The 16,172-nt window shown below is 56.0% G+C and overlaps 1 protein-coding gene across 4 annotated transcripts; it reads left to right on the top strand.

The window, feature by feature from the left end:
* The first annotated feature begins 33 nt into the window (after nt 1-33).
* On the top strand, nt 34-15,814 carry MYBL2 (MYB proto-oncogene like 2). Of its 4 annotated transcripts, none has more exons than XM_083801743.1 (14): nt 34-186; nt 875-968; nt 2,107-2,178; nt 2,556-2,648; nt 4,618-4,838; nt 4,987-5,143; nt 5,917-6,186; nt 6,999-7,385; nt 9,045-9,184; nt 9,898-9,997; nt 10,640-10,753; nt 11,325-11,441; nt 12,840-12,986; nt 15,036-15,814. In XM_083801743.1, the coding sequence occupies exons 1-14, from the start codon at nt 167-169 to the stop codon at nt 15,162-15,164; spliced, it is 2,061 nt and encodes a 686-aa protein (XP_083657869.1). In that variant the 5' UTR covers nt 34-166; the 3' UTR covers nt 15,165-15,814. The 4 variants fall into 4 exon arrangements, with proteins under 4 accessions (XP_083657869.1, XP_083657871.1, XP_083657868.1 ...); XM_083801742.1 differs by lacking the exon at nt 34-186 and adding an exon at nt 250-390; XM_083801745.1 differs by lacking the exon at nt 2,107-2,178.
* The last annotated feature ends 358 nt before the right edge of the window (nt 15,815-16,172 follow it).

Here is a 16,172-nt window from a genome sequence, read left to right as displayed (position 1 = left end):
GCGCCTCTTTGTGAGGCGGCGGCGCGCAGGCGCGGCCCGGCCCCGCGCGGGGGGGGGCCGCCGTTGGCGCGAGATAGGAAAAAAAAAAAAAAAAGAGGGAAAAAGGGGAGAGAAAAAAAAAAAAAAAGTAAAAACCGAGAGCCGCCGGGCCCGGCCCGAGCCCGCCATGGCGCGCCGCAGCCGCGGGTGAGTGGTGTCCCCCCGCCGTGTCCCTGTCCTTGCCCCCCCCCCCCCCCCCCGCCCCGTGTCCCTGTGGGGGCCGCCTTCCCGCCGGGCTCGGGGAGCGGCCTGCCGCTGCTGGCACGGGCGGATGGACGGGCGGACGGAGCCGCCGACGGACAGAGGGACCGGGCCCCCCCCCGCCCGCCCGGGGTCCCTCGGCGGCGCGGCGTGGGTCTATGAGGGGGAATTGGGGGGGGGGGGAGCTGGGTGAGGGGGAATGGGGGGAGTTGGGGGGGATGGGGGGGGATGAGGGGGGGATGTGAGGTAAATGGGGGGAGTGTGAGGTAAATGGGGGGAATGAGGGGCAAATGTGAGGTAAAGAGGGGATCTGGGCCCGGGTTTTGCCCCCCTGTTGGCAGCACGGTGACAGCGGCTGCCTGCTGCTGCCTCCCCCCCCCCCCCAGGAGCGGAGCGGTGCCAGCCCCTGGGCACGGCCCTCACGCAGGGACAGGGGCTGGGAGAAGCCCCCCGCCTCCTTGGTGAGTGGCAAAGCGCGGGCTGGGGTCTGCAGGGTCCCCTCCGCCGCCTGGGGAAGGCCTGAGGTGACAGGGCTCGGCTCGGGGGGGGGTCTGGAAGGGGGTCTGGGGCTCTGCGTGCTGTGGCCGCTCCGTCCGCTGCGGTTCTCTGAGCAGCGCCCTGTTTGTTTCGGCAGCGAGGACCAAGATGAGCTGCACTGCCAGGACACCGACTCGGACGTGCCGGAGCAGCGGGACGGCAGGTGCAAAGTCAAGTGGACGCAAGAAGAGGTGAGTGAGAGCCTGGCGCTCGCCGAGGGCAGGTGTTTGGGGCAGGCTGCTGGCGTGGCTCCTGCAGCTGTACTCCTCCACCCCAGTCCTCGCCCGCTGGCTGCAGCCCCAGCTCGCGTTGTCTCGCTGCTGGAGAAGGCTGTGTGCCTGAGGTCTTAGTGAGAAGAAGCTCAGGTGAGTTTGAAGTACAGCCTGGAGAGCAAGGGCTCTCACTGCTTCCACACCTCAGCCTTGAGTGAGGCGTGTGCTGCCTGTAGCTCTCTAGTGGGGCCCTGGAGGATGGCTGAGGTCTTAAGCGAGCTGACTCACACAGTGGATGTGCCCTCCCTTTTCTGCAGCTAAAGCAGGGAATATTGAGACTGTTAGGGTCGTGGCTTAGTTGTTCTGGCTGAAAGCCTGAAACTGTTTGGGGTGTTTTCTGCCCTCCTCCCACTTCCTCCATAATCCTTGTGTTTTGTGTGAAAACTACAAAATGTTCTATCTCCTTTGGAGGCTGAACATGTGTGAGAGTGGTCTTTGTGCAGAGATCAAAGCCTTAGGCTCCTGTTGGACAGGGAATTATTTCTTACCTTTGCCCAGCCAGAACACACAGGGAAGGAAGCCTGTAGCAGGCTTTGTGTGAGCGGTAAGAGTAGGCAAACCTGGGCTGTGACAGGGTGTACGAGAGAGAAGATGTAGAGACTCTCAGCGCAGGAAAGCAGTAGGCTGTCTGGCCAGTGGTGATGCACTTCCAGCGGTTGGTTTTCTTGGCCAGGCAAAAACAGTGTCTGAGTTGGGAGATGGGCTGCCTGGTCAGGGGCATACCGGGGCTGGATAAGCCCTGGCCATGTAGTTTGAGCCAAACTGCCCTGGGATGGAGATGAGATGGGCCTGGGTGTGGCCACAGCGACTGAGCTCATGTTTTGTGCTCAGCTCTTGTTGTGCACACACTCGTTCAGAGCCCTGAACCAAACAGCTGGGCTCCATGCACCAAGGTGCCGCGAAAGGGCAGTGAGAGCCACATTCCTCCCCGTAATGCAGACGTACACACCTTGACAGTTAAAAATACCGAGATTGTTCTTGATGCTGTCAGCCCAGGAGTGCCTGTGGCATGTTTTGCCTCAGTGTATGTGAAAGTGGATGTCTTTGTTCTTTGCAGGATGAGCAGCTGAAGATGTTAGTAAGACATTATGGGCAGAATGACTGGAAGTTCCTGGCCAGTCACTTTCCTGTAAGTGACCCCTTGCCCGGTTGGGAATCGTAGTGTTTGCATGTTGTTTCTTGTGCTCAGGGCGCTGGTTCTCTGTGTGCAATGCCTTTTGCAGTGGGACTCTGTGCTGTGGCTGCTACTGTCAAAGAAATCGGTGCTCCTTCAGGGCAGGGAGACATTTCTTGCTTAGAGGACTTTCAAGGGCACGTCTGTTGGAGCTGGGACGAGAAACTGAGGTTCCTGTCCCTGTCTTCCATGCCTAGTGCCCTAGTCATAGTATGCGTTCTCTGTGCATTTGCAGGTTTTCCAGGGGGCAGGCTGCGTGTGTGGGGAATGCTGTTACAGGGGCTTGCGGAGCCTCCAGTCTGATGCATGGCTACTCTGATTCCTTTCCCCAGAACCGCAGCGACCAGCAGTGCCAGTACCGGTGGCTGAGGGTGTTGAATCCAGACTTGGTTAAGGGCCCTTGGACCAAAGAGGAGGACCAAAAGGTAAGTCCAGGAAGGACAGGGTCTGAGCTGGGACCCTCCGTGGAGAGGGCGGAGGTGTCAGACCCGCAAGTCTTCCTTGAAAACAGTGGGCGGTTCTTCCAGTGGTGGTACCCACAGGAGCAGTACTCTGAGCTGTTCTGAGCAGCTGTGGCCGTGATGAGCAGAAGCAGCCTCTTCTAGGCCTCTTCAGCTAAATCATAGAATGGCTCGGGTTGGAAGGGACCTCAGAGATCATCTAACTCCAACCCCCTGCTGTGGGCAGGGACACCACCCGCTGCATCAGGTTGGCCACGGCCCCACCAGCCTGGCCTTGAACACCCCCAGGGGTGGGGCACCCACAGCCTCTCTGGGCAGCCTGTGCCAGGGCCTCACCGCCCTCTGAGTGAAGAGGCTCCTCCTAAACTCTCTGTTTCACGCTGTGCTGCTGTAGTAGGCTGGCAAGGGAGAGAGCAGAAAAGGGAATTAATTCATCCGGCTGCTGGTAGATTTCTGCCTGACCTGGCCATGTTGGGCCTGAGAGACAATAAAACTGGCTTTTTGTGTACCACAGTAGACAGCCTAAAGTGGATCTCTGATACGGGCCAGGTGAATTGTGACTTCTGAGAGTGTTCCTCCCTGCTGATTCGGGAGTGAACTGGGAGTGGCTAGCTTAGACACACATCGTCTTTATGTGCCTGAGAAAATTTGAAAATAATTCCTAGTCATGTGCTTCCTGATGCAAGATTTCTTGGTTTATCAGTTTTCCTGCAACGCTTCTGCTCTCCCATTTCTTTCTGTTTTGCTCCTGCTACAGGCTGTTGTGGTCCGTTCTGCAGCCCGGGCTTCCTATCCACGTGTTACATCAAACGCTTCTTGAGGAAGCTTATCACGATGCCCTCCCACCTTCCGACAGCAGAGCAGCTGCTGCCTGCTCTCCCCTTGCCCTGTCGTGTCCCAGCTGCCACGCAACTTATTCTTGATGCCCCCCTACCATCGTGGCAGGGCTGGGCTCCAGCTTTCTCCTGCTCAACCTGAAACAGCCTAAAGCTTTTCTCTGCAGCCTCTCCAGCTCCTTGGACTGTGCCGCATCTCGGTATCTTTGGCCTGTTTGTCTGCCCCGGACAGTCAGTCTGCAGCAGGGTTGTTAGTTACGAACCCTGTGGGTGTGATCCGTGAGCCGCCTGCTACCAGCACCTCTCAGCTAAGCTCAGCTGGGCAGGGTGAAAATGCCCCTTTAGAGCCGTCTGGCCTCCTCTGTAAGATTTTGGCAGGCTCGGCGTTGCAGGCAGCAGGTTATGTCGTAGCGATTTGCCCTGACTGTTGCCTGGATATATTTCAGGGCAATCAGAACAGGTTCCCCTCCCAGAAACGTTTGCAGTGAACCTCAGGCAGAAGTGACAAAGCCCTAGGTGAAGGGGAAGTAGCAAAGTGGATGGCTTTTAAGTGAATATTGCCCATTTCTGCTTTGGAGCTTGCACTGCGTGTCCCGATGTTAGCGGAGCATGTAGCTGTGGGCCCTGGCATGTCCTGAGGGTGGCACCCTCTGTTACAGGGGGGCTGTGCCACGCTGTCCCTGCAGGCAGAGCAGTGCGGAGCTGATGGGGACTCCCTCCACGCGGCCAAGGTCTCGGGAGGAGGGAGGGCAGAGTAGCCTTGGAGCATGCGTGTGGGACTTGACGCTTGCTCTGCACCCACTGCACCTGCCCTTCTCCATCCCAGTTCTCTGCGAGCTGTCGCCTGCGGTCATAGGCGTCGTGTGGCAAAGGGGCTGCACGAAAACAGCCTCCTTCAGAAACACGGCTAGATTTTGCTCACAGAAGTGTTCACCTGACTATCAGTGCTGGATCCCTCCAGCTTTTTTCCTAAGGGGTCCTCCTCTGTCTGCCCTTACCCGGTCCCCATACAGGTGAAAAGCAAAGCCTGAAGATGACTGTATTGACCCTCCCCTCCTTTGTTCCATTCCCTTATTTCCCTCCTGCTCTTTTCAAAGGTAATTGAACTGGTTAAAAAATATGGCACCAAACAGTGGACTCTGATAGCCAAGCACCTGAAAGGGCGGTTAGGGAAGCAGTGCCGGGAACGCTGGCACAACCACCTGAACCCTGAGGTGAAGAAGTCCTCGTGGACAGAGGAGGAGGATCGCATCATCTTTGAGGCCCACAAGGTCCTGGGGAATCGCTGGGCTGAGATTGCCAAGCTGCTGCCTGGCAGGTAGGACCTCTTTGCTCACTGGTACCTTCACAGCTGGGTGGCTGGTGGAGATTCACGTGCTGGGCTCACCGGCTGGGGCTGGGGAGCTCTTAGGTGTGCTTTAAAGCTGTGCTTAACGGTGGTTTGTTTTCTTCTGCTCGCTTTGCAGGACCGACAATGCTGTGAAGAATCACTGGAACTCCACCATCAAGCGGAAGGTGGACACGGGCGGCTTCCTCAACGAAACGAAGGAGTCCAAGCCTCTGTACTTGCTGGTGGAGGTGGATGACAAGGAGAGCCAAAGTGGATCGAGAGCTGGGAGCCAGGTACTCCAGCAGCACGTGGGCACTCGGGTCTGTCCTCAGCTCCGCTGATGTGCGTCAGAGCAGTTCAGCCACCCTTCCGCTGCCTCTAAAGCTGCCTTCACCACAGCCCGGTGTCTGTGTAGAGTCCGTGCCTTCCCCCAGCCTTCTCCAAGACACTGACTCTTGACAGATCTCCCCCTCCGGGAGCTAGAGGTATAACGTGTGCCCGAGCGTGTTATCCAAGCGGAGGACGGCAGGCTGCTAGTGCTGTCGTTATCTTGCCACCCCCAGCGTCAAGGCTGTTGGAGAGGCTGAAGATTTTTTTTTTTGGCTCCATTGCGCTGTTGCTGGTGGGAGAGGCTGCTCCAGACAGTGCAGTGAGGGGGGCGTGGAGAAGAGGGGTTGTGTTCCCTTCCTCTAAAGCAGAGAGCTGGGATTACACATAACTATTTGTGTGAAGAAAGCATGCAGTTTTTAAAGGTGGGCTCTCGGGAAGTAGGAAATGCAGAACTACTGCTACCTGTTCAGCCTTCATTTGACTTCCCCCTGAGATGCTGTTGAGAGGAATATTCAATTAAACACTTCTGTGCTTATTAAAGTGGATAGAGTCCTGTTTCAGGTGGTGTATGGGACAGAGCGCTGAGGGAGAACAGGGATGTGAGACGAGCCAAATGGTTGGTGTGAAAGCAGGAGGAGATGAATGGCTCCCAGGATCTGTGCTCTCGTCCCCAGGCCTTGACCTTGTTTGCTCGCTTCCTGCTAACGGCTGGGCTTTCTTTCTTGTTTGTGAGAAGAGCGTCCTGCCCAACTGGCCGGTCGATGTCTCTGAAATAAAGGAAGAGGACGTCAGCGACGAGGAGGTGACGGGCGTGCAGGAGCTGCCCTCGGAGCTGCCAGCTGCTGACCTGGCAGAGCACAACGGCGAGGGGACCCCAGATGACATGGTGCCTGAGGAGGACCCGGCGTGCGTCCCGTCACCGTACAAGTGGGTTGTCGAAGCTACCAACTACTTGTGCCCGACGTCTGTGCCCGCCTTCAGTGAAGCTCTGGACATGATTGAATCTGTAAGTAACACACCCTTGCTCCTCTGGCTAATGGAGGGGGGCTGTGGTAGGGCCTGATTTCCACAACGTTCCCATTGAGTGAACTTACTGCGTCCCCTTGCTCGTCGCCATGGGCGTCCTGAGCAGGGCTGGGTGGATTCCTTTAGGCCCGCCTTCAGCTCGATGGCAGCAAAATGCTCTGGTGATGTATAAAAGGGCAGTGTCCCTGCAGCCGGGTTTATGAGATGATTATCAGGGAAGGATTCACTTTTCAGGTGTAAAGGAGATCAAAGACTGTGCCCGAGGCTTAATGGCCCATTTGTGGGTCCTTAGAGGCCTGCCTGTAGGGTAGTTTGGGTATTGATGGGGCTGAGCTGTGACGGGGTCTGGCTATTTTTAATCTGGTTCCAGCAGCGTGCTTTGCAGCAGGGCCCTGTCTGCACGGTATTGCTGTGACCAAGCCTGTAGTTTGGTGTCAGTTGTGTCATTCAGCCCCTGTCCCTAGCCACTTCTGGGTTGTCCCCTGTGCGCAGATGCAGCTGTAAGTGCAGCTGTGCTGTGAACTGAGCTGAGAAACCAGCCTAGCATAAATAGAAAACCTGCCCCGTGCAAACAACGACTTTCAGCCGGATCGGTTCCCTGCCCTGGCTCTCAGCTGTGCTGATGGCAGAGGGGAGGAGGGCTTGGGCTCTCCTCTAGCCAGGCTCCTTGCAAAAGCTGCTGGGGTCTCGCACACCTGCTTATTTCGTCTCCTGGTTGATCTCCGCATCTGCACCACTCAGCTGCTCAGCCTTCCTCCCCGGGCGGTTGCTGAGGGCTTCCTCTGTGTGCAGGACCCAGACGGGTGGTGCGACCTGACCCAGTTTGACCTGCCCGAGGAGCCCTCCGCTGGCAGCAGCAGCAGCAGCAACAGCCCCGTGAGGCAGACGCCCAGCAAGCCAACGCCGTCCCTGCCCAACGTGACCGAGTACCGCCTGGACGGCCACACCATCTCCGACCTGAGCAAGAGCAGCAAGGGGGAGCTCATCCCCATCTCCCCGCACGCGGAGGTGAGCTTTGGCACGCCGCCCTCCGTGCTGAAGAGGCAGAAGAAGAGGAAGATCTCCCTCTCCCCCGTCACGGAGAACGCCCCCAGCACCAGCCTCTCCTTCCTCGACTCCTGCAACAGCATGACGCCCAAGAGCACCCCTGTCAAGACGCTGCCCTTCTCTCCATCTCAGGTACGGAGCAACGGCACAGGCCAGCCCGTGCTCCTCTGCGTGGGCTTGTTTGTGACCCAGTGAGCGTGTCAGTACTTCATCTGCTTGCCTCAGTGCTGTGTGTTCCCCTCAGCTCTGCCAGCTTTGTGACTCTGCTCCCTGGGAGGAGGCAGTGCCAGTGCACGGGGTGCGTGCGCCTGCCTGGTAAAGCAAGGTGCAGAGCTGCCTGCTGGCACCGCGTGTCTCCGGCACTGCCCTTTCCCTGGGCGCAGCAGCCCGCGTTGGCCTCAGCAGGAGCACTTGCAGCACAGGGCAAGCCCTGCTGGCCTGAGCGATGGACAGGGCCGCTGCAAGGACGGAGCAGCACTGTGCAGATCCGCGCCTGCCTGCTGCAGGGGACAGCGTGGTGCTTCTGTCTCTGGGCTGCTCTGTGCAGGGCATTACTGCCCTGGCAGGGGGGTGGCAGTGTGGCAACAGTGCGGGGGGCTGTCCCGGGGTATTTCCAGTTAAATCATCCACCTGGGCTGGGCAGCGCATGCTGGTGCACGTCTTTGAGTTGCTGTGCTTGGGAAAATGCTGCTGGGCCTTATCTTTGTTGCAAAACAAACTCAGAACGGTTCCATTTTACCATCGTTCTTACAATGTCTGCACACGTGCATGCATGGTTTCCCAAAAAACACCTTGCTGGAGCGCTGTGGCATTCAAACACCCTGACTTCTGCGTTGATGTGACGGAGTTCTGCCTGTAAAACAGGATAAGTCACCCAGCGCAGCTCCCACAGCTGCTGTCGTTCAGAACCCATCTCCCTGTGCCACTCGCTGGCTAAGCCGTTGTATTTCTGCTGTTTCTGCAGCCCTTGGTGGCACATGGGAGAGCCCCGCAGGACACTGACACCCAAGTTCAGGTGGACCTTGAATGCAGGGCCGGCAAGAACAGGGAAATCAGAGTAGGGCCTGAAATGTGCAGTTGTGCAGAGCGAGAAGCCGAGAGGCCTGGAATCAATCCGAGAAGACAAAGTGCATCTCCTGTCTCTCAGACTGAACTCCAGCCATCAGTGAACGTAACACAAACAGCTCTTCTCTCGCAGTAGGTTTTTGGGTACAAACCTCATTCCTTGTGGGAGGAAAGCTGTCATTTATTAGCTGTCACGAAATAAAATCCCAGCAGAGATGAGGCAGTCAGTGGTTTTCTTTCAGTTTAGCTTGAGGACAGCTCAGTACAAAACCTGTCAGCTTTTATGCAGCCGACAGACTGTTGTGTTACTTGGACTGACCTTGTGTTTGCTGACCTGAGCTCAGAGCAGAAGTTTGGTGTGCAGGCAGTACCCTTCCTTCTCCACTTCTCTTGGCGTTATCTGGACCAGTGCAAGCAGAGACCTCCCTCCACCTTGTAGCTGCCCAGAGTTGTATCTGCTTTTCCCTCTTGGGAACTGAATAAACTTCCTAGGTGTGAGGCACCCTCATGCACGTGCCCGCGTACAGGACGGTACCACAGTAAGTCCCGGCTCATACAAGAGTCATCCTGATTCCTTCTGGAACAGATCTGCCGGTGCCACTTGGTATGGGAGGGTTGTCCCTCTGTCAGGCTTTCCGCTTTGTTTAAGTAAAGATAATGACTGGTGATTTCATGTTAGGAAGTTTGAGACTGACTGTGCGACTCTTTCTTTCCTGTGCTGTGCAGTTCCTAAATTTTTGGACCAAACAGGATACGCTAGAACTGGAGAACCCATCTCTGACCTCCACGCCTGTGTGCAGTCAGAAGGTGATTGTCACCACCCCTCTGCACAGGGACAAGACCCCTCTGCTCCAGAAAAACTCAGCGTAAGTCCTTTCTTTCTCCTCACCCGTTCCCTGATACCTGGACATTGTCCTTTCTCACACACGAGTTTGATCCAAATCAAGCGTACCTCCCACGGTACTTGTACCGGCAGCACTGAGAGAGTGGCAGGGCGGTCTGGGGACTTCCTGAAATCAGTGTTGTACCAGCCAGGTGAGGGAGGGTGGCCTGCACAGCGAGTGTTTTTGTCTCTGCACGTCACTACACTGGCGTGTGGAGGTGCTGGCTGCGGTTCCAAACCTGGCATGACCCGGAGCAGCTCCCACATCCCGGTGGTACGACCTGGCTGCTCGAAGTGGGTGCGCCCCAGGGACTTCCACCAGTCCAGCTGTGACGGGCACCAAGCCCCGGCTGGCCCTGAGGAGCTCCGCCAGCAGAAGCGCTGCGGAGTAGTGCTGGACTGCAGGGCTCTGCGATGCCTGTGTCACAGGCGTCGTACTGCTTTCTGACAAGGGTGCTGGAGCAGCATAGCTGGTACTTCTGAAGGACATTTTCCCTACTGAAGGCTCCTTGGTGCCTGTTTGCCCTGCTTATGCCCCAGGAATGCTCCAGCCAGGCAGACGGTTCTGCCGTCACTGTGTGAGGCTCTGCAGGTGGCTCGTGTAATAAGAGGGTTTGGAAGGACGGGCTTTACTGAGTGGTTTATACCATGTTAATCCTTTTTTTCTTTTTTTTTTTCCCTATTTTCCGCTGCCAGGTTTGTCACGCCAGATCAGAAGTATGTGGTGGACAACACTCCTCACACCCCCACGCCTTTCAAAAATGCCCTGGAGAAATACGGACCAATAAGGCCTCTGGTACGTCACAGACAGGTCTGCGGCTCGCTGCTGGCGGTGCTTTGCTCCCAGGACACGTGGTGAATACAAAAGGGGTGTGGGCACAGCTGTCATCCGTGCGGTAACAGGGTACGGTCTGGTAGTGCCAGGCTGAGATGAGAGGGATGAAGGAGACCTTGTCAGTGCGAATATGGTGTGGTGGGGTAGCAGCAGGACTTCCAGCTCCTCTGCAGAGCTGCCAAAATAGCAAAAACTGCCCTTGAGTCAGGCTGCAGTGGCTGGCTGCTGATGACCTTGAGGAAGAGCAAGGAAATGCTCTGCCTTTGTGTCTGGGTCTCTGACATGGACTTAACACAGGTGCTGGGGGCTGGCAGCTTCAGTATGCCACACCTTCAGTGCCCGCTGGTCTCTTGATGGCATATTTGGGATGTAGCTGGTCAGACATTCTCCTGTGTATGGAGATCTTGTAAATCTGTTAGGCTAACAGAAATCTCGTCATGTCTTTTCCTGCTGGGAAGTAAATCCTTCGCAATGTCTGTCTTCCCACTGGGAGCTCCCGTGGGCTGCTCTGGCCCTATTGTCTGTGGAGGGAATACTAGGAAGTCTGCTCAGTGTGCGGATGTTGACTGTCCTATGCTCTGTCTTCGTGCCTCCTCACACCAGCCCCAGACTCCTCACCTGGAAGAAGACTTGAAAGAAGTTCTCCGAAGTGAGGCTGGCATCGAACTGATCATAGAGGACGACGTGAAGCCTGAGAAACAGAAGAGAAAACAAGGGGTGAGCTGGTTTAACATCCAGTATCTGCTTTCGGGCTGTCCTGTGCTGTTGAGGGGTGTCTTTGCTGGTTGAGTTCATCCTACTGTTGATGCCAAAAAGCTTTTCAGCATGTGGCTGCTACCTTTTAGTCAGTGAGGCTGCTTATGTGCCTGAAGTTAAGACCTGCTTAAAATACTGCCAGCTGTGGCCTGGTTTATGCAGAACTCATGTCTGTGCTAGGAGATGCTGTCTCCTAACGTACAGGAGAGACTCGTGAAGCATTTGTGGCAAGCTGGGCTCCCCAGAGGCTGAGGACTGGTGCACAAAGGCTCTTGGCTCGGTTGCCAAAGGTGGTGTGGCCTTCCCTTCCTGCTGGAAGGGGCTTTCCCTTCTAAATCAGTGGCTCTCGGTGCCAGCGAGGAGAGCCCTAGAAGCTGCTGTGCCCTGTGGTGGGGAAGGATGCAATACATCTTCCTGAGGTGCTGGTACAGCACAGATGTGGGGTGACGTGGGCTTGCTCTGCACCCTGGCCCTTAGGATGGGAGGTCACTGAGTTGATTCGTGCTGATGCGTGTGTTTCTGTGTCCCCCAGCTGCGCAGGAGTCCCATCAAGAAGGTCCGGAAGTCGCTGGCCCTGGATATTGTGGATGAAGATATGACACAGAACGTGCCTGCCCTCCCCAAGAATATCTGTTTCAAAAGAACCCAGGTGAGGGGTGCTGTGAGCAGAGCAGGGAGAGGTCTGGCTGAAATGGGGCTGAGAGGTGACCTTGGCTGCTGAGCTGTTTCAGCAGGGGATCTCTGGCTAGGGATCTGGGCTGGCTGGATCTGTAATTCTTGTTCAGGATCCTCCACAAGCTTTCTGGAGAGCTGTGGGGGGAGGGTGCCCGCCCGAGAGGTTAGGATGGGTTTTTAGAAGGAACTGTCCAGAAGGCAGCAAGGTGGGCTTGGTACCAGTACCGTACCGTTTCTCCTCCTTGCTTGGCTGCCTGCAGAACCTGCTGCTCTGCTTCTTGCTGCTGTCAAGCTCTGCGTGTAGGTGAGGAAGCGAGGGGCTGTTATAAATCTGTGTTCTCCAATACCAAAGCACAAGCATTTCACCGACATGCCGCGTGCCCACAACTCTAAACATATTGTGGCCCTCTCCATTCTCATCCCACCACATACATTTGAGTCTCAAGAGTCTGGTTTAGTGAGCTGATCCTGCAGACCAGTATCAGAAGGGGAAGATGATCACTTGCTCTTGGCCACTTTGGCTCCCTAAATTGAGTAGCCAAGGGAGAGGATGAACCCTTGATGCAGCACTGTTGCGAGGAAGGAGGAAGCAGATTGCTCCTCTTCCACCAGCAGCTGTTCTGTAGCATCAGGCTGTTACTGAGAGCGTTCCCAGGCATCTGTGCTGCGCTGCGTCTCAGTGCTGCTGAAGCAGAGGGCTTATTCTGCTCTTCCAGCACTTCCCTGGGCTTGGCTGTAGGCTTCTTCCCACCACCGCTGATGCTTTTGTTTGCTGACTTTAGTGACCGTGGGACCTCTAGCCCCTGAAAGCAACAGGAAGACTTTTCATTTTTTTCTCCTGACAGTAGCAACTTAACATAGGGTCTACAGGGTCCAGAGCCCAGGCATGGTGTGGGACTGTAGGTGAAATGAATCACAGCACGAAGGGGAAAGACACTAGGTGAATAGAAACCCTGGTGAAAAAGCTGCCTGCAGAAGTAGGTGTGAATTCCCTTCTCGTTTGACCACGGCCCCGCTGCTTTTCTGCCTGTGAGATGGGAGAAGCCTTACGTGCCCTCAGGCTGCCCTTGCCGAGGCTGGCCGTAGGGGGGAGAGGCACCTTCCTGCCTGGAGAAGACGAAGGCTGTATTTGAGCACAGCCGCTTGTTTCTTGCATCATAGCCATTTGTGGTTTTTTCTTTCTCTGCAAGCCCGGCATGGTTAGTAAGCTCTCCAAAGGAACCCCGTGCAAAGCAGTGGTGGCTCGGCCACCTGCCTTTGGACACGTGGATGAAGCGGTGGATTTGTTAGCTGGCCTTTTGGCCAGGCCAAATAGCAGCATTGTTGGGGCAAACCGACTTCTTTCCTCATACAGTTTTCTCTGCCTTCGCAGCCTGTGAATTTCCTGTCGAGGTCCCTGAACCTTTCCTCCTCGAGCAGGAAGAACGACTGCGGCTTGCTCAATAGAGCCTTCGTGCAAGTGCAGTCGGAGAAAATGTCCTACAGGAAAATGCCAAGCCATTTCAGACCGCCGGCACCGGTAAGCCCTGCAGCCTCTCCCGCCCGTCAGCGGGTGAGCTGGTGCTGCAGCCCTTGTCCCTCCTCGCGACCAAGCTCAGGAGGAACACCGAGCGCTCTTGCGTTGGGCGTCTGTGTGCTGTCAGGTCTCTTTGCACCCAGCTTTGGGGATGCTGAACCAGTAGCGTCACGCTACCGCTCCCTGCCCTCTCCCTGCAAGCCTGCCCTTCTGCTGGGGCTCAAAGCCCCGTGGCTCATCAGAACTGTGGCCTACGCAGCATGGTTGGCCCTGGATTTCCTCCTGGGAACCCGCATCCTGTCCCAGTCCGTCCAGGAATTTAGATGAGGAACCCAGTAGTGAAGTAAACCTTCCTCTTCCCAGTGAACGCTCCTCGTGTGGACAGCAGCAGGTTAATCTCTTGTTTCTCTGACCATAGCAGCTCTGTGAGGTGCTATATAAGTGCTAAACAAAAAGGTACTTTCCGCCCCTGTGATTTTAGGGTATTTCTGAGTTGTGGTGAAGGCTGTGTGACACAGCCAGCATAGGCTGCGTTTATCCTGCTGTTTACCTGAGCGGAGGCATTGCAGAGCTCCAGGGGATGGTGTTTTCTTGCCCCTCAAGCATCCCCTGTGCTGAGGGGCTGGTGCCCTTATGGGTATTTGACTCTGTGCGGCATAAATGGTTTCTTGTGACCTCTGTAAAACCCCAGGGTATCAGTTGCTGTACTTGCAGGCAGAGTGCAGAGGTGCATCCCCACTTTGTTTGGGTAGGGTGTCTTACATGAGAAGGGCATGATTTTTGCAGGTGTTTGCCTGGGCCAAGCCATGAGAGCTCCCTGGTAGCTCGGATGAGGATGGAAGTACGTGTTTTCCCTGGTGAGGGGTGAAACTGCAGCTGGGGGCTGGTGTGGGGCAGGTTTCAGATCCTGGGAAGGGCTCAGGTGCAGCGTTGTCTTTTCAGAACGGCCTTGGCTCTGTCTTCAGCTAAACGCAGCATCCATCCCTGGATTAGAGCTGTCTGTTGTGAAAGCTTTCTTCTGACAAATAAGTACTCCTCAGCCAGAGTAATTCCTTCCCCTTCTCAAAGTAAACCCTACTTAAACACTTCCATTTCTCCTGCTGTCCTAGGCAGGGTCGCACTGCTCGGAGTGCTAATAGATCCATATAAATAAAGCTCTGCAAGTGACTTGAGGGTGACAGTAAGGCAGCTTGTGCGGTGACAGAGTACAGGTGTGCAGTGAAATCCCGTTGCCCGAAGACAGCAGAGCTGCCCGTGGCGTTCCGGGGCTCTTGGGATTTATTGTACCACCCTAGTGCTGCCAGCAGTGGCAGTTATTTATTATTCCCACTTAGCTGTGGGCTGAACCTAAATCAGCCCCGAAGCCGTGCTGTGGCTGTGTGGGGCGTTACTGTTAGCAAGCACTGAACGTCAAGCTCTGGCTCTTTGCAGCGCACGTGAGGGGATATTTCCAGTTCAGGGCACTGTCCGTCTTCTGGCTGCATTTATCAGAGCGTTTGCAGAGGCTAGGAAAGCCAAAGCACCTCACGGGAGCCCCTCTTACACACAGTGACCGAGGCCCACCTGATTTTCAGCTCTTCCTGCGTGCTGGGAGGCCAGGCAGTGCTGAAGCTCCAGGCACCGATTACTGCTGAGGACGGACGGGCTTTCTGACCAACCTAACCCTTCAAGGTCTGGGGCTGAGCAGCTCCTGTAGGAACCGAGCTGATTGGGAATAAACCCCAAAGCTGGTCTTGAATTCCTTTCATCCCTGTGGGCTCCATGGTGAAGCTCAGTGGGGTTGTGCTTTGGGGTTTTGGTCTCAACTCGAGCAAGGGAAAGCCCTCAAGGGGTCCGTGGGTGGTTCTGCAGCGGAGCGCTTACCTGGGAAACTGCTGAATGTGGTCCCCGTGCTAGAGGTTTTTATTTTCCATTGGGTAGCAGGTAGTTTTATTTATTTTCACATGCTGTTTTAAAACAGGTGTTTGTCCCACTAGGACATAAAGAGTAGGGTGCCCAGCCCCCTCCTCTCCCTTGACCGTGTTCTACACCTGCTTTCTCTTCCCTCCGTAGATGACCAGAGCTTGGAAAGCGGTGGCCTGCGGTGGAACTCGAGACCAACTCTTCATGCAGGAGAAAGCACGCCAATTTTTGGGCATGTTGAAACAAAGTCACACATCAAGGACCTTAATCTTATCATGAAGGATTGTTCTGCTCTTTTTATTTTATTTTTTAAATTTTTTTTATGAGTGGAGGGGAGGGAACCACAGAGGGGCGAGGAAAATGAAATCCTCTGCAAGGCCGTAGCCTTTAGGGGTGAATTTTTCCCCTCTGTTCCCAGGTAGATCTGCGTTGTATTAAATGGGGCTAACTGCTGGCTAAAGTGTGGGATGCGAGTTCTGGAATCATTATGGAAAGGCAAACGAGGGAGGGGTGGAGAGCTGAGAGCAGGAGCGCTCTGCAGGACCTGGGCTCTGCAGAAGCAGAAAGCTGCGCTCCGCCTTGGAGCCGCGCGTGCACTGGGTGCCGGACGCGGACCTTGTCGGCTGCCTGGATTTCGTGCTGCCTGCTCTGGTGCTTTGGGAATGGCTTTTGTTAAGGTTCCTGCACGCCTCACATCCCACTTCTGTCTTTCTCCAGGGGATGGAGGGGTTCTCCTGTGTGCCAGGACAGGGGAGGTGTTGTGCTCTCGTGGGGGCCGTGCTTTGGGGTGACCCGCAGCTGGAGCCGGCCGCCCGCTCCCCGCAGGGCTGCTTTGTGCCGCCGTGCTGCAGGGCGGGAGCGGCGGGTGCCTCTTTCCAGGGATGTGCTCCTCTTGAAATAAACGATGGTGCTAACAACACCCTGCCTGACCCTGTCGTTCAGATTCGCTTCGACTCTGCCTTGAGGCCTCAGGACGCCCGGAGGGAGGCGGTGCTGTGCCGGGGTGGTGCCGGGTAGCACGCTGTGGACTGCAGCGTTTTGGGGGCTCCTGAGAAGGGGAGGGAGCGGAGAGGGGCAGCTCAGGGCGACTGCAGCCCTCGGGCAGCTGCTGGGTGCCGCTGGCCCAGAGGAGCCTCTGCAAACCTCGGCTCCTGGGCGGTGGTACCTGGCTCTGTGCCCCCTGGGGAGGGGGGAGGCTGGTCCAGCTGACCAAAATGCTCAAAAATTAGAAACTGGTGGGGCTTAACGCTGGAGACTGGGCCTGTGCGAGACCCGAGGGACAGTGCT

The sequence above is a fragment of the Anser anser genome, assembly GCF_964211835.1.
Source record: "Anser anser genome assembly, chromosome: 16".
Lineage (NCBI taxonomy): Eukaryota > Metazoa > Chordata > Aves > Anseriformes > Anatidae > Anser > Anser anser.
The sequence above is the reverse complement of the archived record's forward strand: the minus strand, read 5'-3'. Positions and strand labels throughout refer to the sequence as shown.

What these genes read in the sequence shown, in the direction of transcription:
- MYBL2 (XM_083801742.1), top strand. Translation starts at nt 311, where the DNA reads ATGGACGGGCGGACGGAGCCGCCGACGGACAGAGGGACCGGGCCCCCC. An exon ending in TGCCCTTCTCTCCATCTCAG is followed by an intron (nt 7,386 to 9,044) that starts GTACGGAGCAAC and finishes TGTGCTGTGCAG; the next exon opens with TTCCTAAATTTTTGGACCAA. An exon ending in AACAGAAGAGAAAACAAGGG is followed by an intron (nt 10,754 to 11,324) that starts GTGAGCTGGTTT and finishes TGTGTCCCCCAG; the next exon opens with CTGCGCAGGAGTCCCATCAA.